Below are 23,882 nucleotides of genomic sequence, written 5' to 3'. Positions count from 1 at the left end.
CCAATACTTAGTTAATATGGGTTAAGAAGAAATGCTTTTATTAAATGTGAGGTATTTCCTGCCCCTGCTCACGAGCCCCGTTCATATACGCCATGTATTTCCGCTCGCCCCCCCTTTTCGGCTGCTGCTCCACTGTCGCCAACATGCCTGTAAGTGCGTGCTATTACAATCAAGTCCATTTAAAACGTAATCACACTTGGTATGTGGATTTCATCGCATCGATTGATCAGGGGAGGCTTTTGTCTTCATGATCTTACTGGCCACGTTGAATTAATTTCACATATTTTGAGGTTAAAACTTAGTAGAAAAGGGCGAAGCGCGTGCTATGTGTTTAGGAACGACAAGATGGCCGCGTGCATGCGTTAGAAACTCGTGAAGAGCATCGTGCTTCTCATACAAATAAAACCGTCACTATTATATGTAGTTGAGATTTAGTAAATAAATAATACGTTAAATAGAATTAATACGCGTGGATGTGCCTCATATAGTTTGTTAGGCGGAAGTGTGTCATGAATCAGATCTCCCTTTGTAGTGGTGGTGTTGACAATCAGCTGATCAGCTCTATCATCAAGCTTATGCTATTGTTATGTAAAAAACGATTTTTTCTGTACAACGTTTACACGAGTGCTCATATTGTATTATCGTTGTAGCTGAGTTAAAATGCCATAACATGGCTGCCTCCTGCACTCTTGAAAATAAAGGTACTTTATTGTCATTGATGGTTCCATGAAGAACATTTAACAACCATAACCTTGCCATTGCATAAAATGTTCTTAAAAAGGATTATTAATGGTCTTCACACTAAAAAAAGTTTATTTTAGGAACTGTTCACTGAAGGGTTCTTTGGGGAACCTAACATGTTTTTATATATATATTTAGCATCACTGTAAAAATCTGCTTTTGAAACCTTTATTTCTAAGAGTTTTGAATAAATCTATCATGGCTGAGATTCTCTACGCCAGTTGGCAAAGGTGATTGACACATCTCTCATCACTTTCAGCTCGCGAAGGACTTGTTGCACCCAACGCCAGAGGAGGAGAAGAGAAGACACAAGAAGAAGCGTCTCGTACAGAGTCCCAACTCTTATTTTATGGATGTCAAATGCCCAGGTAACATCTGCAGCCTTGGTGCTCTGTGTAAACAAGCAGGTCCCCTATGAGACATTGGTTCTCACGGGGAACAGGACAAAAATTATCATCAGCTTTGTTGTGGGAGTATTTTTCCCGTAGGGATTTTTAAAAAGTCTTTATTTATGAGTAATAAGCCATGAACCAAACCAACCAGCTATGAGGTGAATCGCAAGAATACAGAGTTTGATTTGAAGCAAAGTAGTATTTGACACAAATAAAGGTACAAAACTGTGTACTTAACAGCTTTAATGAGGGAAATAACTGAGTGACAATCAAAATAAAAATTCTGTATGAGCTATTTATTTGTGTGTATAAAATAACACAGAAAATTGTGTTCTGCATACAATAGACATTGATTTGTGTATTATAGTATGTTTGAAATTGTTCGCCATTCTCTCTTTGCAGGCTGTTATAAGATCACTACGGTGTTCAGTCACGCACAGACGGTGGTCTTATGTGTAGGATGCTCTACAGTGCTGTGCCAGCCTACCGGAGGAAAGGCACGCCTCACAGAAGGTATCGCCAGTGCACAGACACCAAAGCATGAAAGAACCTAGTTTATCAGTCTAGTGGTCGCACGGATTCTTGATGATTATCTCATAAGCAGAATCTCACAGTGGGATTTTCTTCATTCCTGCACCAGAGCATTCAGAACATGTCACACTAACACATTAAAATACAGCCTTCAGAAGATGACTAATGAATTCATGTTTTCGTGTGGGAGAAGTATGGCTAGAAATGCACTCATAGATCAGAGATACACACACATGCGCTTGTAAATGTGGCAGCGCCATGGCAACACGCCGACACAGACCACAACCTAGTGTTTCTCACTTGATCATTGTTCTGTTCTTGAGCTGAAGCTTGATTGGTGAAGCTCTGAAACTCGCTGCCCTGCTGGCGCACAGTTCAGAAGAAAGCCAATGTGTCAGTTGCAGATTTCTGTCTCAATGATTCAACACTATCTAAATGTTTGATTCCATGTCCAAAAAAATAGACATGTTCTATTACTTAAAAATGTTTAATTATTACTTTAAAGCACAAATGTATAAAACCGAATGATTTTATAATTTTGCAGCAGCTAGCAATTATTTTGCAATGTTCTTGGCCAAACTGTGTGTAAATTAAAGGCTATATATATATATAATGTGAATGTATTTCTGTTTGTCTTGCTCTGTTGAAGTCTTTGAAGTTCAAAAGCCCTGTCAGGATGATCCGTTTTTCAAAATGAAACGACTTGCTTGAATTTCTAACATTTATAGATAAGAAAATAACTGTAAAATGTAAGCAATGCATTGGTGAAAACACCTCAAGCGCATTCAAAAAGCACTCGCTAGCAACTAACATGCAATGATATGCTTATGACCTTGTTTAAAACGTTTAAGCGCCTTGGACACCTTTTCCTTGCTCTGCTTTTTCAAAGTGCTTTTATCCCCCCGTAGAAATGCATTTTCCGCTACTGTGAAGTGTGACGAAATATAGAATTAGTTTTTGACTGAATTGTTTCTCTGTTAACAGGATGCTCGTTCAGGAGAAAGCAGCACTAGTCTCTCATTAACCAGTATGCAAGGATGAGGGAGACCACGGGAGGAGAGACAGGATTGGCTACTCCACAGGGATTTCAGTGACTCCGCCCACAACGAGGCAGTGTTTCTTATCTATAATGAGATGAAAGCTAAACCGAGAAGAGTGCTAGAAAACTGTCAAAGTGCTGTCTGAACACAGAGCGTGTGAGGTGTATAACCACCAAACCTGTCTCTCTCTCCCTCTCTTACTTTAAATAAAGATTCATTTTTCATTTATGTACGTGTGTTGTGGTAGATCATTTGCCAGCCAATCTGCATCGTCACCGCTACATAAATACAATGGCCTGGTTTCACAGACAGGGCTTGGATTAAGCCTTAGTTTAATTAGGACATTTAAGTAGCTTTTATAAACGTTCCTTAAAAAAAACGGGGGAAAATGTAAGAAATTCAGTTTGATGAGGTTTCGTGTCATGCTTGCCTGTTCACTTGATCTCATCGCAAGGTAATACAAATCTTTTTTTCTGAAAATATTGTGTCTGTTGTTTAGATGGGTGACATTCAGACTGTACACATGCAACTATAGCATTATAAACTATTGATCTAAAGTGTGGGGTCAATAAGATGTTTTTAATATTTTCTCTTAAGTCTGATAAAAATGCAGTAAAAACATTACTGTTAAATAATTTGTTACACTATAAAATGTGTTCTATTTAAAATGTTATGTATTCCTGTGATAAAGCTGATTTTTCAGCATCATTACTCCAGTCCAAAGTGTCGCATGATCCTTCAAAAATCATGTTGATTTGCTGAATTTCTTTGAAAACAGTTGTGCTACTTGATATTTTTATAATACTTTTTTTTTTCTTGATTCTTTGAATAATGTAAGTTGAAAAGAACAGCGTTTATTTGGAATAAAAATATTTTGTAACATACTTTTCTTTAGTCACTTTTGATAAATGTAATGAATTCATGCTGAATACATTTCTTTAAAAAAAATCTTATTGACCCCCCAAACTTTAAAGTAAAAATAGTCTGAAAATGAGAAATGATACTCTTCAGGAACCTGAAGTGGTTTGCACGTTTTTACTGCTGAACTGTAGATTGAACCATGACTAGCATCTTAACCCATTGTAACAAAACTTTCAAGTACATGGTTCTTTCATCATGACAGAGAGAATAACATAACGGAGGTGCAGTAAGTTAGTTAGTATTCCAGAGCCACTGTTTTCTCTGCAGGACTTGTTGTGTTTGCAGTGATGGTGGGATCCTCAGATAGAAATATTTGTTGTCCTCTTCTGAAAGAAAGTTAGAAAACATTGATTAAAAAAATAAGCATATCAGTCTCGCACTTTTAAATCATAATAAGCAAATGTTGGTGCATTTAGAAAATAGGTTCGATTTCATGCTGACTTTAACATAAAAGTACTGAGTGCACCTTTAATGTAAAGCGGCTCTATCAAATAAGATGTGAGGGGGTGTCATGCACCTCCTTGAGGTCAAACACACCTGTATTAGAGGGTGTGAGAGACAGCACGGTATTGTACGCTGTGGAAATTGAACACAATTAAGAGAATATAAGATGTGCAGGGCCTGAAGTCGGACAGCACTGAATCACTGGACAGCAAACATATTCAGTGTTGCTGAAAGTTAAAACTCTTATGTGTGACCCTACCTATGAAAAGTGCAGCGGTGGTGGCCAGTACAGCAAAAAGAGCAAATATCAAAATGAACAAAAGCCCCAAATTTGCTCCAAGGTGACCTGAAAAAACAAATAAAAGCACTGTAGTCATTACAGAAACAAAGATGTCTGTTACACTACAGTTCAAAAGTTTGAGGTTGGCAAGATCGTTTCAATGCTTTTTAAAGTTTCTTGCTCACCAAGGCTGCATTTATTTATTTAAAAATACAGTAATATTTTGAAATATTATTGCAAATGAAAATAACAGTTTTTTATTGTAATATATTTTTAAATTATTTATTCTTGCGATGGCAAAGCTGAATTTGCTCAATGAAAATGCTCAAGAAACAATTCGTATTATTATTAATGTTAAAAATAGTTGTGCTGCTTACAGGGGCATCACTATTTACACTATTTTCAGGAATCCTTTGTAACATCACAAATGTATTTACGGTCACTTTTCAGTTTAATACATCCTTGCTGAATGAAAGTTTTAATTTCTTAAAAAAAAATTCGTACTAACCCCAAACTGTTGAACGGTAGCGTATATGTAGAATATTGCGAGAAGTGTGTTTGTCGTTCTCTAACCTGACTCCTGGCTGTCCATCACTCTAGTCACCATCACGACGTGTGTTTGTGGAGGAAGGTCTGCATTCAGGGTAATGATTGCAGTAGACGGTACCTGATCCAGGAAATGTGATGCTGAATAGACTCTAATGAGGAGGAGGGTGGGGTCTTCATCTGACCGGACCGGATCAGACAGCACAATGTCTGTTGAGTCTGACTGAACCTAATTAGATAAGAGTGAAGAAATAAGAAACTGAAAAGTCATTTAATTTCAAATGCATTTTAAATACAATTAATTCAGTCAAGCAGTACAAGGATTTCTCCCATGATCCCTCTCATTCTCACCTTCAGTGCACTGAGCATGTCTGTGGTGCCAAACACTGTGATTTCAGCCACAGGCTGCTGGGAGGAAAGTTTGATCTTGGTGACAGGACAATGGAACGCTGGCACATACTGGAGCCGAACGGAAGATTGAAAAGAAGGGGGTGAGTCAGGAAGCGACGGCAGGGCAGCTGGGGCTGATTGAGTCTGCAGACACGCAGACAGATAGATGGAGACAGGCAGAGTGGACAGAAGATGGAGGATGGAGTCTGACTGGGGCTGCACAGAGATCCTGCAGCTATACTGAGCTGAAACAGAACATGACAAAACAGGTCAACCATAAAGGCTAGCTTCATGGTTAAAATAATAACATTAAAAAAAAAAAAAAAAAAAAATGTATTGAAGGATGCTTTAAACATGTTACCAAGTTTGAAAATGTGTTTATAATCCATTCTCATAGGATTAGGATAAGGCAAGGATTTATCAAATTGATACTTCAATTGTTTTTTGAATTATTAAAACACAGTTGGAATCTCTCAGACGCTAAGCATAACAGGAGGCTTTAAAAAAAAGTCAGCACCTTAAAAGTATTTTAGGTTTTGTAAAACTTGTTCCACCTGTGTCTGTATTGTAGAAGGGTGTTGCGTGAAAGATATCCTGCAGTATTCTTATCTCTAGGTAGGGGGCGCCAAAGTGTAAAGAGCACAGTAGCTCTGCCTCAGGATGTAGTTTCTCCTCTATGACCTCCCACTGGTCTAGATTGCATTGAGCTACCATGCAGAAAGAAAGAAAAAGACTCAGTCACAACCTCATATTCCATCTGCACAAACATTTATCCATGTCTCTGAAAGTGAAAATCCTGCCCGGATCCAAGATCTAGGAAGATCAAATAGAGTTGAGATAATGAAGATGCGCAAGTAAAACTTCCCACCCACCACTTGTTTTAATTGTACTTATTAAACAGTTAGATATAATCACCACTGAGAATCATTTCTAGTCAAAGGATTAAGTGTTTAAGCGATTAAAGAGGATCTGTGGATCCTCCAGCTGGAAATAAATATTTGGATTATAATCCCTTTATTGTTTTAATCTCTTTAACAGTCTAAATATCCCTCATTATTCTTTAATAATCTTTACGCAATCGGATTAATGGCATGTCGGACGTTTTGTGTACACTGGCCTTCCTGAATCTCACGTGGAGGTGAAAGGAGTCACCTATGTTGGCAGCAGAGGTGTTGAGATCCACTCTGACTGTGTATTCTGAAGCTTCGGGCCAGTTAGTGAGGAGCCTATCAGCAGGAAGAATGATCACAGGAATGGACGCAGACTCCACTGTTACCTGCATGACACCACAAGAGTCTTTGAAATCAAAACATTCACAATGGGTCTGTTCCAAAACTTAGTGAGCTACCGTGCCACAGCCCAACAGAGATGGAACCACACAAGTGATCGATTTGGACATTTTATTTGAACTCGAAGGGCTTCCATTGTCAGCTACAATTTATACACAGCTTCGCTGTATATAAGGTAAGGGGGAATAGAGCTATTATGTCACAAAATATGAGGACACTTATGTAATACCACGACACTGATTACCTCTCTGAAGGTTTGCTGCCCATCCAATAGCCTGTAGTAAACCACTACCGTCCCAGAATTCTTTGCAAATGCCACTCCAGTCTCAGAGTTAATTTGAAGGATCTGACTTGATGACACATCCCATCTCCCTCGCCGACCTTTATAGAGGAAAAAACAAATGCAAAAACGATCTATACTCTAATGCTCAAAGTATACGGTTTTTATGCGTACACAAGGGTATGCATGACATACACACAGCCAGACTTTTCTAACCATGCATATTCTGTACGTTCAGCTTAAATTTGCACCTTAATTGTTTTGCACTAATTAGTTTGTCTTGTGTACTTTGACATGGATGTGGACTTTAAACGTAACTTTAATCATAAAATAAACATCAACAACAAAACGAAACGAGCAGCAGCTGCAGACTGCGGCATATAAACATAATTAAAACAGCAATGTGAAATGTCCCAGGCTTTCGGCCACGCCCTGCTTTATACCACAGGAACGTTATTAAAATGTATTACATTAGTTCATCCACGAACATGGTTTCTGCCTGAGTCCCGAGCTTTCCATCAGCTGTGGAGTTAAACTCCCATGATTCCACGCTCATTCACGGCATCATCAAGCTACGCTTTTGTTATTGTTTTGAAAAAGTGACCTCTAGCGGTGAAACTTACATACTGTGCTTTTAAGCGCATGTTTTTGCACACAGGAGTATACTTTAAAAGGCTACTCGCTCGGCCGTGAGCATACATAAAGTGTTCACATCAAAAATGGGGAGTATACTTTGGACTTTACGAAGGGTTTGTTTACGAAAACTAAAACCAGTGCTCTGCTTGCTAGTAACCTTCTGATTTACCCTGCTGGTCTGTAATGGGAGAGCTGAAACAGATGATATCCCCAGAGCGCAGGAATCCAGGGGGCTCTGAGATGGCAGGCACCACAAACAGAGTGGTGTAATCGCTCAGAAAAGGGTTTATAGGGTCTCCCTGCACCCTCAAAACAGTTAGACCAGGTGACACCGTCTGAACCAGAAACGACTGATTGTCTTTGTCAACTATCAGTTGCACCAGGTCATCTCTGAGACAGAAAAAAAGAGATTAGACCTCTACTGAAAGTACTTGGAGACACTCAAACATGTCTATCTGTGTAATTGCCTGTTAGTGGTGACCAGTGTTTGAATATTATGGGAGTGGAATTGTTGTCCCATGTTGTCATAATATAGAGCTTTGATATGGATGCTCCAGCCCAGAGGGTAGGCAGGAAGGGCTCGCTCATCATCACTGTTCACGGATGACACAGTCAAAACACGTACAAACCACACTGTTGACACCTAAGGAAGGAAAAAGGTTGACATGAGGATCTAAAATGAGGGTTACCTATGGTAATAATTATCATGATGAACACTCACCTTCACACTGATCAACAGTGTTTGGTTGATACCACAAACGTCCATGGCAAAAACCTCCAAAAGAGCCGCGCCTGTATCAGGTCCTGTTCTCAACACCCCTTGATCATCAACAGTGACAAGCCCTGCCCCTGAGACACACCGGCTAAAGGTGTAACGGACTGGACAGACTGAGTCTCTGAAAACACACGTTTTAAAACCTGTGTGATGTTACCTAGTCAAGCATAACCAGTCCGTTGACTAAACAGCAAAATACTTGTGGTTGTTTCTGAGATTATATGAAACCAACCAGGATCTTCAGACAATTCTTCAGTAAAATTTAGGGGGGGAAATATGTAAATGTAATTTTGATCAGGCAATGATATGGAACAGACTTCATGGAGTGGGTGCTAAATTCATTTTTTTCAAGCTGGGCAAAAAAATAAATAAAAAAATACAAATATCTGACATGAAACAGGCATACAAACTCACTTATTGCTCTGTAGGGTGTACTGAGAAAGGGGAGACATGAGGATGGAACCTAGGGTTCCTGTTGTTAATTGCATCTCTTCAAACACCTGAGAAAAGAGGGAGAACAAAAGAAAAGAGATACATTTAGAGAAAAAAGCAAAAAAAATGTTTTCGAGAAAACAAGTTTTTTCTTCCCTATAGTGACGTTTATCTGAGTGAAACAGCTTCTCGAATTAAAAATGTTGGGTGGGACTTGATTGGATGGTTGTTGTTTCTACTGATGTCATGTGAGTGACAGGTTGTCCCGCCCTCGCTAGTAAACATGTTATCAGAGAAGAGATGTTGTTGCAAGAGGGAGAGGAAGTTATTTTGATTTAAGATTATGAGGCTGCATGAAAAAAAAAAAAAATGATGTGCACGAATAAATCATTAATAATAAATGCTGCACCATTCCATTGTTTATTTTCACTTTATGGTGACTTTAAATATTATTCATCCATTAACTCATTCTTGAGTATTTTAAACATGCAGAAATCTGTTTTGCTGATTAGCCTTGTTGAATCTGTTTGACTGAAATGATCTGTGATGAATTATGTATTCTGAGATTGTGTGGGTTACAGTACATTGTTATTATTTAATTTTATTAAATCTAATTATAAGTACAAGCCTCTACAGTATGATTTTATATTATTGTACAGAACACTTTTATCTCAGAAGATCTAGGAAAATCTGCTTCCTCATGATGTGACTCCTATAAATAGCTTGTCATTGGTGGTTCTTTGTGGAAGATGTATTTACCAGAATATGTATCTCGTCAGTGAGATGATCAGATAATGAAGTGTTGCTGGTGTGTATTTCTTCGAGCTGCACACGCACTTTGAGGCTGATCCTGCCTGGAGCTTCGGCTCTCACTAGCACAGAGTAACTGTGAGAGGGAGACACACTAACGCCCACCTAAAACAGACAGCATAATGAACAAACAAGTGTTCATACAAGTCAGTTTGAGCTGTGTGTGTGCATCTCACCTGTGCATGCCTGGGTTTGATCTCCAGCACACACGGTTTGCTCAGACTCCAGTGGAACCTGAGGCCAGACTCGACACTACCCAGAGAGAGAGGGTTCTGACTGCTGTCCTTCCCCATCACGTAAACCGGCATCTAAAAGGAAAGATTCATCCAAACCCCTCCTTATACATGCAGCAAAAAAACACATGGCTGCACACAATAATAATGAGCATGAGAAGGACAAACCTCTGTTCCAACAGATAGAGTAACTAAAGGAGCCTGTATCCTCACTGCTGTCAGGTTAAACACCTCCACTTCATCCTGATCACGTCACATACAGTTAAATCGCAATTATTAGGTTTATGCAAAAGCATTATACCTTTAAGGGTGTATTCACACTTAGTAGGTTTGGTTTGATTAACATGAACTCTGGTGCTAGAGACCCACCTTTTCTCTTGTGCATCTTGACTGAAATATGAATGCCACACTGACCAAAGGCATCTAAATGAACCAAAACCAGCACAATGTCACAAGATGCAACACTTAAAAGGAGAGAATCCGCAAGCACACGAAAAATCGCAAACTCTGTTGAGTAGGTACTTATTTTAATTAAGTAATTACTTCACGACCACTAAAAAAGTATGTTCTATATAGTATGAGTGTGTCATTATCATGTTGCGTCACTTCACTGCCATTTATAAATCCTCTCCCGTGGCCTAATGGGATGGTAAAGTGTCCATCTTATGCACACTTCAGAATCTAGTAGTAGGTCATACGGGTACTTTTTGCCTACTCTTTTAAGAGAACTGTAAATTTGGACAGACTTCTTTTGTCACATGCTGTTTTTCAGCCGAGCACACAGCATTGTTTTGTATATTCGGTAAGTTCTGACGCAAAGTATATATCATAATAGCGTTTTTTTTTGTGTGTGTGTATGTTTTTTTTTTTTTTTTTTGGTGTTAAAAATCAGTGTAAACACTAAGCAAACCAGTACTAAATGTATCATTTTCTTTTTTGGCCAAGACAAAAAGAACCAAGAGAGAACCAAACTACAAGTGTGAACACACCCTTAGAAATGTGTACATTTATTATAGTAAAATTTTAATACAATTTAAATAAGAAATAAGACCATGTAAGCGCATGATGTGTGTGTGTATGAGAACAGATGTTAGTGGTTACAGCATTTAATTAAGCCGGAATGGGATGAAGGTTGGATTAGCTGCAGTAGGTAAGTAGTTAGGCCTATTAATTATTCATCCTGGGTGCCATGGAAATGGAAAATTAAATCATGCATATATGTTTGCTCCTGAGTCATCTTTATAATTATGTGATTAAGGGACATTTCAAATGGAATTTTTTTTGTGTGTGTTTAAAGAGGTAGTTCACTCCAAAATGAAAATTCTGTCATTAATTACAAGCGAACATGCTTGAGCTTCCGTTTTCCACAACTGATGAATGATGAATGTTTAAATGTGAATAAAAGCCTAAATTCATTATATTAAGCGACCGTGTCTCTTCAGAAATTTTGGACTAAAACGCTTAATTCATATGGATTAGTTTTACGATCTATTAATGAACTTTTTGAAGCGTCAAAGTGGTAGTTGTGTAGCTGTCAATGGAGAAGACAGAAAGCTCTCAGATTTCATCAAAAAGATCTTCATTTGTGGTCCGAAGATGAACAAAAGTGTTATGGGTTTGGAATGACATGAGGGTGAGTAATTAATGACAGATTTTTCATTTTTAGGTGAACTATCCCTTTAAAAACAAAACACAGTAGTAGAATGAAAAAAAAAAGTCTTGAGATGCAACAGTTTGTCTAGCACATGTTTACATAGAAAACCTATGGAAAAGCAGCACAGTGGAATGCAAAAATGCAAGACACGGGGCAGAGAAATGAAAGAGCATAAAGGCGTGTTGAACTTCTTTTAACTTGTTCACAGTGGAATGCAAAAACTTGTTCTGTGTGAACGGACCCTACAACTACTGCCACAGGTATGTGGTCGTCTGTGTAAATAATACTTTTTATGTATGGCCTCACATCGCAGGAAATCTATTACAATTCCATGTGTGTGCTACCTGTACAAAGGTAAGCGGTGCTTCTGTATCTTGTGTCTGGACAGCTCCTCTGAGTTTGACCACACCCACTGCCAGACCTCTGACCAGTCCAGTCTCTGTTACCACGGCAATAGAGCTGTCACTCACGGAGAACCTGACGCTGGACTGAGGATGAGGCCCTCCCTCCAATTTTACCTGAACATCAAATACATCTTTATACTCAAAAATGCATTTCTGAGGAAACTAACATATGGTTTGGTGCATCCTGTCACACCCACCTGTCGCACACTTCCAACTGCCAGAGTGAGTTTACTGGGCTGCAGACTGAATGGAGGGTAAACTTGCATATTCTTGTGGGAGGAGCTTATAACACGCCCATGACCGTCCACTGCTGAGAGGTGGAGACTGACCACGCCCACTGCCAGGCCTGTCACATGGAACCCCATGCTGTACTCGTCCACGGGCCCCGCCTCCCTGTAAGCATACAGTAAAATACAATTCAAAAGCCATCTGTTTTAACTATAATTTCTATGTGAAAGAACTAATGACGGAAATAAAAAATGAATATATTCAAATATAATACCCCATATGTGTACACAATTTATTTGTAATTCACACTGAAACTTTACAATAAAAATGACTCCTATAGCAGTTATTTATTTAAATTTCATACCATTTTAATTGTATTTCCATCATTTCAAACTGAATTAGAATTCTATATTCTGTTTACTACTTCAGTTTAGATTCAGTTATGCATCCTTATTCAATTCTAAGCCACAATTTTACAGCATCTCACCAACACCTCAACTCCAGCATATCTATTCATTTATATGATGTATCAGATATTACATACTCTTTATTAAGAAAAGTCATAGGACAGAATTTAGAGATTGAACCCTTCCATTATGGGCAGCAAACATTTATCTCATGCAAATGTATGTAAATAGTGAAACAGGACTGATACAAAACACATGGTCTGGACTCACTCCACAGAAATGATTGATGAAGAAGGGATAAGCATGAGGTTCATGAGCAACAGGAAATGATGAAGAAACGGTTGATTCTTTGAATCCAGAACACGCACTCGTACTACAGCAGAATGTCTGACCTCAATCTAAAAACCATCAACATAGGAGACAAAGATTCAGTGAACATGAGATGATAAAAATGTAATACAGTGTAGTAAAATGCCTAAAAGTAATGCAAGAGATGAGGAGCGTCTGTCTCCGTCATACAATATTAATGAAGTCAATTTGGAAATCTGTGATGTCAGAGACAAGAATGGAGGCCACAGCAGGATCAGAGGTCAGACAGAGGTCATGAGCCAAAATAGTCGAAGAACCAGACTGAAGTGGGGACACCTGGGATAGAAAGATTATAAGTGAACTAGTTATTTATATTGCAAAATATTCACAAGAAATATTTGAACCTGCACAGACTATTCTCCAACCTGTATTATATTGGTGTCCATCATGTGGTTAATGCTTGCCAATTGGTTGTCTTGTAGATAGATATGAAAGTGACCTGAACCATAGATCAAAGTCAGATTTTCCTACAGAGATGAATGGATTGATTGAGGAGTCATTAAAATACAACAAAAACAGGCCATATGAGATATGATGGAGAGGGATGAATTTGCTCACTGTGACTTTTGGATGGTTGAATAAAGTGACAGAGTGTCTGGCCCACTGTACGTCATCTACCAAACGCAGATTCACACACTGAGATGCTGGAGCTGTCAACATCTTATACAGCGCACATAGTTCAAGTGTTACTCAGACATACAAACATAAATATGCACACATTACAGAACAGATCAAAATTAAAACACAATAAACACACACACACACACACACACACACACACACACACACACACACACACACACACACACACACACACACACACACACACACACACACACACACACACACACACACACACACACCTCTGGACATGTAAGAGTGACATTGACAGTCACGGTTCCTGTCTGTCTGTGGGACTGAAGAACCTGGCAGGCTGTAGAACAGGCGAGTTGATTAGATTAAGCTCAATGGCAAATAAGATTGTCCACAATCTAAAAAAATCTAGTCTAAATCCTGTGTCTTATAAATGTACTCATGTGTTGGTTTCATATAGTATCAAACTTTTATACCATTTTCAAGAAAAAGTCTCACTTTAATTACTCTAAAAATTGTATGTGGTATAACCAAGTAAAAAGAAATCATATTCATTGATTTCAAACAAGTCACAACATAAATGTTAAAATATATGAATATATATTAAATATAATTAATGATTAATTTAGAAATAACATAATATAATAATATAACATAATAATAAATATTTTACCAACACTGCTTCACTGCTTGATTATAACGATTAAGTAATCTCATATATACATGTATATATCTATATATACTGTACAAAGTAAAGTGTTATTAATCAAATGAATTGTTATGAGCTATTGATTTAGAAATAGATAAATAACTAATAATATTTTACCAAAACTGCTTCACTGCTTTTTAATTTATAAATAGCATAATAATAATAATAATAATAATAATGTAACTGCTTTTAAGAAATATTACTAAAATATTATGCCACAGAACTAAATAACAGCTGTATCAGTCTGACATTTTTTTTTTTATTTAATTCCGAAATTAAAAACTCATAATAGAAGCGGTGTATTAATTTCATGCATGAATTGCATTAATCTATTTTTGAATGACTTAATAGATTCGGACAAACAAATGAGCGTCATTGATTAATTTACACAACATTGTGAAAACCAAAAAATGGCAAAATTATAGCCTGGTTAAAACCAGACCATTCTCAGTAGTAACTGAGTAATGGTCTGGCAAAGCTTCATTAATAACTCATTTCCAAAGGGGGGTCACCAACGGACGTCGCTCAAATGCCTCTGGGCGCAATTGGATAGACCTAAAACCAATCAGAGCGATCGTCATCGTGTAAAGCCATATGCTGCGTCCCAATTCGCCTAAGTTACACTACACCATAAAAGTATGTACTTTTTTTGTGAAGAAAAGGTATTTACTTTTGAATGTGTAGCAAAAAAGTAGGCAAGCTTTGGGACATACTACTTCGTCATCTTTATCGGACGGGTCTGTCGCGTGCATCCTGCTCTGTCAATCATCTTGTCACAGTTAAAATCCTCTATTTAATTTCCTACCGTTTCGGAGAGAAATGTAGTAGCACGTTCATCTGCCAGTGGGTCTTTCATGGAGACTGTCCTCATGTGTTTGCAATTTGAATATAATAATGCATTTAAAAGTTGGAGCGCTTCACCAACAGACGTCACTCAAATGCCTCTGGGCGCAATTGAATAGACCTAAAACCAATCAGAGCGATCGTCATCGTGTAAAGCCCGCCCCAACGTTTCTGATTGGTGCCGCAATTTCGACGGATTAGAAATGGGCCTGAATGAGCTCTTTGCCAGACTACTTGCAGAGCAAATCTAAATTTGCCGGAAGTTGTCTGGGTTTTCCCAGGCTAGCAAAATTATACAGTGCAAAGCAAAACACCATGTGGTTTGTAGCCTGTCTGAGTTGGTCTGTCTGCCGCTGTCATTGTGGACTGGGGGCCCAGTGAGAGGAGACCAGGGTCAGCGGAGGACCACCTCACCGAACAGGAAGTGAAATTATCAAACTGCACCCCCTTTTGGTCAAACACAGACAACTGCAATGTAGCATCCCTAGTGCTGGACACAGACAACTGTGAGAGAGAAAGAAAAGAATGACATGAAAGAATATGGTAATGTGATATTCAATTACATCAGAGTAATTCTGAGAGAATAAAAGAAGTCCAAACACTGAAAGAGATAAAGCGTGACCTTGTTAAATAAATAGTGATAAAATCATGCTTAAACTATCTCACTATCCACCTTATTCCTGATGAGCTTACTGCGATTTGAATTATGCGTGGCACTTCTGGTTTGGGGAACTTTCATTCAAAAAGGCTGAAACGAATCATTTCAAATCATAAGGTTGCCCTACAAATAAAGCTGATCCGTCAGTTTAACTGGATGAGCTGTCAATTTTCCTTCATGATTTATTTTCAGACATCATGAGAATAACGTTATACTTGGTATTTTAACGTGACATGTTATAACAAGAATATCTATGGCAAAAGCTCTTTTCAGTCGCTGCTTTCTTTTCCTCGTGATTATTTTCTTTTTTCCCTTTGCAATCCGCTGTAAAAGTATGAAAAAGGACAACATATACTGCACATTTGTGGTCTGATCTCCCGAATTTAATTTACGATATATTCCATTAATAATTCACTGGAATGCACGAAGAATCTCTCGTTATTCTCCTCAAATCCTCACGTCTCTTTCCAGGTTTGTTTTCACAGGTAAATGCTATTCATAATCTGTCAAAATGACGGAAATCACTTTGAAATAGTATCACGTAATGCTACATAAACGTAAGGCAACATAAGTTACATAATACAGATATTACTACAGTGATATTTAACCCGTCCGTTATTGCTGTGGAAAGACTCGCGCTCTTGGGGTTATTTGGTCTGTTGAAAGTACCTTGTTGATGCTTTTACACTTTTAAATTTCTTTTTAATCTTCGATGGTTGAAGGGTGAGTAGAATAATGTAATGTCATTGTGACACTTTTTAACGTATTGCGTTCATAGAGAGAGCCTTTTCACTGATTGTTTACAGCTTTACGGAAGTTACACCCATCCCCGCAGGAATAAGGTGGATAGAAGGCACTTCAAGGCACACAGGAAAAATATTTCAAATATAGCAGAAAAGCAATAAACTATTGATTTGGTGCTCTATAATCATGAGAAAGAAACTGTGAACCTAGTTAATGTGTGAATGAATCTTTGAACAAAGGTGGCAGAGATATCAGTCTCAAGAATGTGCAGTAATAGTCCTTTTTTTGCCATCCGTCAGTTTATGACCAAATGGTCAGATTATTTATTTGTATGTAAGATTTATGTAAGATTTTTTTTTTATTCATCAAGGATGCATTAAATTGATACAAAGTGACAGTAAAGGCATTCATAATGTTACAAAAAAAATGTATTTCAAATAAATGTTACTCTTTTCATCAAACTGTCTATTCATCAAATAATCCTGATTTTTTTTTTCATGGTTTAAAAAAATAAATAAAAAACTATTAAGCAGAACAACTGTTCTCAACATTGATAATAATAAGAAATATTTCTTGAGCACCAAATCATCATACTAATGATTTCTGAAAGATCATGTGATACTGAAGACTGAAATTCAAAGTTGCCATCACAGGAATACATTTAATTTATTTGAAAATATATTGAAATAGCATTATTCTTGGCATTATAAACAGTAATGATATCTCATTACTATGATATATTACCATTTTTTTACTGTATTTTTGATCAAATAAATGCAGCATTGGTGAGCACAAAATCTTACCGACCCACAAACTTTTGAACAGTACAATATATGTGTGTATAAATAATGAAGAAAATATGAATACTCTTTTCTTTGCCAACTTCAGTTAATCCTTAACATATTACCATTTTGGTGTCTGTACTGCACACACTCATCATGGTTTGTAGAAATGTGTGTAAATAAGTAAATAAGTGAGCATGCGATCACTGGCATTCTGCCGGCTTGTAATTATTCTTTCCATTTTGTGTGTGTGTGTGTGTGTGTTTCACTTTGACTAATGATATGCTTCATTAAATTGGTAAATCTAATGCCATTTCTGCCTCTCTCAGAGTGCTGTGACCAAAAAAAGAACATTTATGACCAAAAATCGAAGTTTTCCTCATCACTCACGGGTGCCCTTCGGTTTCAATAAGAGATATGATGTGATGTTTCATTCTCAGAAATGGTTTTAGTATATTACAGAGGGTATATTGATTGCGAGGGTTTGACATTGATCAAAGACTTGGTTTCTAGAGCATCTATGTCAGGAGAGGAAACACACACACACATTGAGGGCACATGCATGCGGTTACTATGGAAACTGCCATAACACTTCACCCTGCATATCTCACATAATTGCATGGCAAATGAGAGCAGCAAAAAGAGGGAAGGAGAGAGACGGAGTTCTGGTGTGGGTGTAGGGGTGAAACAGAAAGAGAGAAACACCTGGAGGGTGAGAAAGTGAAAAAATGAAAAGAAAAAAGAGAGGTCTGGGCAGGTGAAGGGAAAAGAGGAAAATGAGTGATTCATAAAAGAGTTTGTGAGAGGACATAACAGCAGGAAGGGGCAAAACGAGAAAGAGAGAGGATAAAGTGGGCATTACTCACCAGTCCACAGGGGTACTGAGGCTGAGTGCAGGAATAGTGATGGGAGAATCGAGGGATGGATGAAGGTGAGGACGGGGAGGAGGTGGTTGACAAGAGAAGAGAGAGAGAGAGACTAGCGGGGATGCTACACGCCACATGAACTCTGCTCTCCTCGACTGCGGGAATCTCGTTGAATGGTCCTGGAGTATTCCCACATCTGAAGACCAACCACTGCACACATAAACACACACACACACAAGTAAAAAAGCGCTTCACCCACTCAATGCATAAAGGGCTTACGCAGCAGAGAAATGTCAAATTTAGAATGAATTCTTTATAATGAAGAATACTATCTCAATAGTTTTTTTTTTTTTTGGCATACAAACCCACAAAATATCCAACAAATTGTTTTCAGACAACAATATATATATATAATGCAGACTATATATATTTAGCGTCTTAATACATTTAAAAATGCCATTTATTCCTGTGATGGCAAAGCATCATTAATCCAGTCTTCAGTGTCACATGCTCCTTCAAAAATCATTCTAATATGCTGATTTGCTGCTTAAGAAACATTTCTTATTATTATCAATGTAAAAGCAGTATTTAGTGTACATATGCAGTACATATGAGTGATACTTTGCAGTTAAAGACATTTCCCAACCTGTTTTCCCACGGAGGTGCACATGACCTGATACGCATGTCGAGGTGTCCTTGCTTGGGTCGGACTCAGCGCCTCCACGGTAACACTCCCTGTTGGAAGCACCTTGATGTCACTATAAAAACGGAAGGGGGCTGGGGGCCAGGGCTGAGGCCCCCCCTCGAATATAACCACACGAGATGAGCCCACCGAGAGAAGAACCTCAGATGCAAGCGACTGAGCGAAAGAAGGAGAGAACAATGTCACTGAGAGGTTAAGTGGAGTCAAAAGCTCATGATAATGTCCTGTTGTTGTCTTTCATTAATGTATGACTGACAAAAGCACTGATCCATCACACTGTCCTGTTAAACTCTCATGAGTGTACCAGAGAGCTCCACTGCTCTCTATGTCCCTGACATGCTACAGAGTCATACATCAGTGATCAGGAGCGCAGTTTCACATTAATCTTCTGCTACATCCAAACAGTTCATTATCTTAATAAATAGCCACCATAGGGCTGATAAATCACCCTTTATACAGACATGACACTTACCACAAATCATACACGCACACACAGTTGTGCACAGACACACACACACACACACACAAACAGCATACTTTAAGAGGACTGTAGGCCACCAGTGTAGTCGTCTCACTGATGTTGCATGCCTCTGTTACCACTGTTATGGTAACAACAGCGTGTCCTTGTGAAAGAGCCTCCATTCGGACCCCTCCACAGGATTCAGCACCTGGAGGCAAAGATCCTGGGAGAGAGAGAGAGGCTGGTTTAAATCAGGTAGATACATTAAAAACCACAATAAATAATATGTGTACATGTTGCGCTACCACATTGATTTCATTTAATTAAATATTGAGTTCATTAGTTTGACAAATCTCCAACAAATCTTACAGTGAAAACAGGAAATAATTATTTTTAAATCTATCAAAATAATTTTGGTTGGCGTTTTGAGATTGCATGTAACATCTCAGGGAGCTAAATTTAATCTGTGATGTTTCAAGTATTCAAGTATATCTTAATATAGCCTTAAAAATATCCCAGGTGGTATATTGTTTTTGTTATATCCTCATTTTCTTAAAATATTTTTTGGAATGAAAATGGGGTACAACTGTGATGTTGGTAATTTTTATTTGGGTGTAACAAATGCAGTCTCTGTTGTGAATATAACCCAAAAAATGTACTCTAAGAATGTTCAAGTTCACAATCCAAGTGCTGGCTTCACGTGCCAGACAGCTGTGCGAGTTATCGGTATGTAAATCCTCTGTCAAACACAAACACGCATACACTCCATCAACTTGATGTTTACGGGCTAATGTACTAACCGGATTACACAGAGAGAGCGCATATTGACTTTCCCAGTGCTTTAAATTAAACCAAGAGAAATGAACTAATTAATCCTATTTTAATTTGTGCGTGCAGTGGAGAGGAAATCCTAAATGGGGGGTGTCTCTGTGTGTGTAAGCAGTGAGGGGGTCTCTGTGTGTGACTGGGAGTAGATGATCACTTATTCTTTATGTTCGATATGCCCAGAATGAATGAAAAGGCCATCAGAGTAAGAGAATATTGAAGAAATCAGTGGAGTATGAATGGATGAACCATGTACAATTGCAGAGATGGAGATGCACCTGACATGTGTGTAAAGATGCCGGAAGGTTCAGTGTGAACGTGCAGAGAGAGTCGAGAGCAGTCTGTGACGGCCACAAGATTTCGGTCCTCCAGTAGAGATTCTCCACATTGAGGATTTTGTGTATCGGAGAAGAAGTTTGCCTGAGAATTTGTACTGGTGCTCCTGTGAGTGTTTGAATGTGAATCAAAGACATAAGGTGTCTGAGAGCAGGTGTTTGGTGGGTCCTGAATGCCCCTAAGAGCCAAGGGAATATCTATCCTGTCCCCCACACGACAATCGCCCCTCTGAGGAATTAGCTGCAACCGGCCAGGCCTTACAACCATCACCTGTACACACATAATGAGAAACATCAGACACAGGAGTTTATATATATATATATATATATATATACGTTTGTGATAGTGAGTGCAAATTTTACCTTCCCGACTACTTTATGTAGGATGTTTTTGGAATCTGAAACCTGAATTTCCGCCTGGCCCCTCCTCTTTCCTGCTAGGACCACCCCTTTTACCGTAACTGTGGCAATTCCACTATCAGACACTTCCCATTTCACAGAGCCACTTCCTCCCTCCACCTGAAAACACAGTCAGTTATAGCAAAGAGTCATTATGCTCCAACATATATACTGTAGATAACAATATTGATTTTAACGGCACCTGAATTTTGTGCTGGTACAGCTTATTGTGGGGTTGCCACGGAAACACAATCACAGAGGGATGCAGGGTAAGAGGGTTGTAGATTTCGACTTCCTGTCGCACTCTGATTGGTGGGATGACAGGCCACTCTTCACCATCCTGTTACATAAGTCAGTTGTCCAAGTAAATAATTTTTTTTTATAAAACTAACAGTACTCTAATGGTGGGTAAAGTACTTTATGAAAGACAAATATTTTTCAGACAATATTAATTTTTTTATATTAAAAATAATATATTATTTTACAGTATAAATGGGACTTTTCAGTTAACTGAACTGAACTATATACTGCATTTATATTTTAGAAACACGGCCCCTTACAAAAGAACCATCATTGTGGGTCTGTGGCAACAAAAACTTTATAAACGCTTGGAATAACACATGAAAATGATTTTAAATAACTACTTTTACAATAATATAACAGAACATGTCACAGACACAAACTCTAGGTAAATATCACTTAAAGAAGGCTGAGAAATCCCAACCTGATGTAGCCGATACTAACCAGCTCAATAGTCAGCCAAACCACAAAGCAGCACCACAGCGTTCGCGGTGAAGGTCTGACAGGAAGATTTACGGCTGCCTAAAGGATGATTTCCCTTGGAGGCAGTTTGGAAGGTTTTCCCTTCTTTTTTGTCCCATTAATCGAATGGATGATCCCTATAACTAAGCGGGGATCGACAGGAAGTTGCAGAACGAAACTAACGCAATGTTTCCCCCGGTGCTCATTTTATAGAACCATAACGCCTGCATGACGTTCGGATAAAACTGCCCCCCTCTAAGACGCGTTTCATCTTCTGCAACCACAGTGCCTCCCGCAGATGGAACACGCTGTCTTTTCCTTTTTAAACAATGGGTTTCCCAACATACCCCATGATGCCTCTCTTTACACTTCACAGTGTGTGTGTCCTCATTTCCTGCTCTCTGTCTTATCATGCCCCCTGAGGTGGGGCTCCCCACTAGATCTGCAAACAGCTTGTGCCATTTACTCCAATAAGACTGAAATTCACTTTTGTGAAATAACCCTGACTAAACCCCTCAAACTGAGCAATGAACTGAACAAAATCCCAGAAGTAGGATTTTGACACACTGATGACATTGGTATTGTTTAATTAAACCCATGACAATACCCAACAGGGAACAAAGACCAGCACAAAAATAATGGTATCAGTAAAACCATTTTTCAGGGTTCTGGTAATGCAGTAAACATTGATATTGATGTCTATGTGAAAGTATATAACCATCCATGTACACATTCAGGTTGCTCACTGATGACAAAAAGACAATTTGCTAAGATTTAACCTCCTTAGTTACTGTTGCTTGCTCAGAAAAGGTTTGCAGAACATCCAACAGGAATGAACTGGAGTTGCACATGAAAACACAAGTCTTGTATTCTGAATTGTAAAATTGTTTTGTAAAATTGTGTTTAAACCTATAACAACACAAAGGAATTCTATAGACATACACTACAGTTCAAAAGTTTGATGTCAAGTAAATGTATTTTTTTATATACTACGGGGCTGTTAAATGCTTGATTCTTGACTCTGAATGCTGTTAAAGGTCTTGCGCATTACATCTCCATATCACTTCGGCAAATTATTTCACTTATTTCACAGGTCCTTATCGCCTACAACAGCAAAAGACATTGACAAAGCAAATGAATATAACAAACAATAGGATGAAAATGACAGACTATTCCTATGTTTTTACCACAAAACTACGTTTTGTTACCTTTGAAAAGCACATCATTTTTCTCCCGCACGGTCTCCCATACGAACGCACGCACATACAGACACACACACACGGAAACATACACGCGCACAAAAATGTATTGTCAGCGCTGGCCCGTGACTTTATCAATACAATAGTTTCAGAACTTAAAAGCTACTGATATTTCTCAGTAGAGAGGTGTTAACATAGTTGAAGAAGGTAAACTTTGCTATTTAGTAGAGAAGCTGCTCCCGATCACAACGACTGTAAAATCATTTTTGGATGCATGTAAAAATAGCATCCCTTTAAAATAGCACATTAGGGCACTTTAATGTTTTCCATAAGTGACCATCTCAAAAGGAAGGAAAGAAGAACAAGCTATTACATTTTGAAGATTACAAAAACAAATGATTGTTTCCTTGGAATAATGTGCACCGATGAATTGTCAAATCTTTGTATATATATATGTGTGTGTGTATGTTACCTCAGAGACGATGCTATAAAGTGAGGCCTGTATTAAAGTCTTTCCTTTCAAGGCTTTTGGTCATACCTAGGATATCCAGAACCACCAAAGGAGGGAGAGCATTTTCACATTTAGCTCCAAAACTCTGGAATAGCCTTCCTGATACTGTTCGTTGCTCAGACTCGCTCTCCCAGTTTAAAACTAGATTAAAGTCGCATCTCTTCAGCCAGGCATTCATATAATATTTTTAATCTTACAGTCCAAATTACAATCCGGCCTCTAGTTAATAAACGCCAGAGGAGAACTGGCCCCCGACTGAGCCTGGGTTCTCCCAAGGTTTTTTTTTCTCCATTGGGTCACCTGATGGAGTTTTAGGACACTATTAGGTCACTTGATGGAGTTTTTCGGTTCCTTGCCACTGTTGCCTTTGGCTTGCTCAGTTGGGGATATTCTGGATATCTAATTTGATTTTATCAATAAATTCCACTAGAAACAAACCTTGTTGTATTATTTTAATTTAATACTGTGAAGCTGCTTTGATACAATCTGTATTGTGAAAAGCGCTATACAAATATACTTGACTTGACTTGACTTGACTTTCATGATGGTCTGCAGGAGATGGCAGGATGGATCAGACAAAGACTTGAGTGCCACTAACCCCTCAGTCTCCTCCAGAACAATCACCACATTCTGCACAGGGTTAAAGTTCAGACGTTATACTCCTGTCAAGAGATGCAGTGGAGCAAACCG

The 23,882-nt window shown here is 38.4% G+C and overlaps 2 protein-coding genes across 3 annotated transcripts; one reads left to right on the top strand and one right to left on the bottom strand.

The window, feature by feature from the left end:
* Nucleotides 1-74: 74 nt before the first annotated feature.
* On the top strand, nt 75-2,932 carry rps27.2 (ribosomal protein S27 isoform 2). The gene is made up of 4 exons (XM_084435450.1): nt 75-149; nt 1,001-1,109; nt 1,536-1,646; nt 2,649-2,932. The coding sequence occupies exons 1-4, from the start codon at nt 93-95 to the stop codon at nt 2,675-2,677; spliced, it is 306 nt and encodes a 101-aa protein (XP_084291576.1). The 5' UTR covers nt 75-92; the 3' UTR covers nt 2,678-2,932.
* On the bottom strand, nt 2,650-21,910 carry LOC311306855 (nuclear pore membrane glycoprotein 210). 2 transcript variants are annotated; one of them, XM_084435449.1, is made up of 30 exons: nt 21,465-21,910; nt 20,923-21,060; nt 20,685-20,840; nt 20,265-20,592; nt 19,239-19,384; nt 18,645-18,857; nt 17,999-18,208; nt 15,263-15,452; nt 13,666-13,736; nt 13,361-13,462; nt 13,168-13,269; nt 12,953-13,078; nt 12,704-12,831; nt 11,996-12,191; nt 11,739-11,912; nt 9,909-9,983; nt 9,684-9,815; nt 9,457-9,612; nt 8,680-8,765; nt 8,212-8,386; nt 7,958-8,133; nt 7,660-7,880; nt 6,819-6,955; nt 6,438-6,561; nt 5,840-5,992; nt 5,247-5,530; nt 4,923-5,124; nt 4,329-4,415; nt 4,163-4,201; nt 2,650-3,948 (listed from the first exon to the last, which is right to left on the bottom strand). In XM_084435449.1, exons 4-30 carry the CDS (start codon nt 20,587-20,589, stop codon nt 3,857-3,859), a joined length of 4,122 nt encoding a protein of 1,373 aa, XP_084291575.1. In that variant the 5' UTR covers nt 20,590-20,592; nt 20,685-20,840; nt 20,923-21,060; nt 21,465-21,910; the 3' UTR covers nt 2,650-3,856. The 2 variants fall into 2 exon arrangements, with proteins under 2 accessions (XP_084291575.1, XP_084291574.1); XM_084435448.1 differs by having other exon boundaries at nt 2,650-3,951; nt 21,465-21,909.
* Nucleotides 21,911-23,882: the final 1,972 nt, after the last annotated feature.

This window comes from Rutilus rutilus (genome assembly GCF_951802725.1).
Source record: "Rutilus rutilus genome assembly, chromosome: 17".
NCBI classification, from domain to species: Eukaryota; Metazoa; Chordata; class Actinopteri; order Cypriniformes; family Leuciscidae; genus Rutilus; species Rutilus rutilus.
The sequence above is the reverse complement of the archived record's forward strand: the minus strand, read 5'-3'. Positions and strand labels throughout refer to the sequence as shown.

Bases quoted from the DNA above. Each gene is read 5' to 3' on its own strand.
- rps27.2 (XM_084435450.1), top strand. From the start codon at position 93: ATGTATTTCCGCTCGCCCCCCCTTTTCGGCTGCTGCTCCACTGTCGCC. The intron at 150-1,000 runs GTAAGTGCGTGC...CATCACTTTCAG, and splicing joins CCACTGTCGCCAACATGCCT to CTCGCGAAGGACTTGTTGCA. The intron at 1,647-2,648 runs GTATCGCCAGTG...CTCTGTTAACAG, and splicing joins AAAGGCACGCCTCACAGAAG to GATGCTCGTTCAGGAGAAAG.
- LOC311306855 (XM_084435448.1), bottom strand. From the start codon at position 20,589: ATGGTTGTAAGGCCTGGCCGGTTGCAGCTAATTCCTCAGAGGGGCGAT. The intron at 13,463-13,665 runs GTGTGTGTGTGT...GCGCTGTATAAG, and splicing joins TCACTCTTACATGTCCAGAG to ATGTTGACAGCTCCAGCATC. The intron at 12,192-12,703 runs GTGAGTCCAGAC...GTATGCTTACAG, and splicing joins TCATCAATCATTTCTGTGGA to GGAGGCGGGGCCCGTGGACG.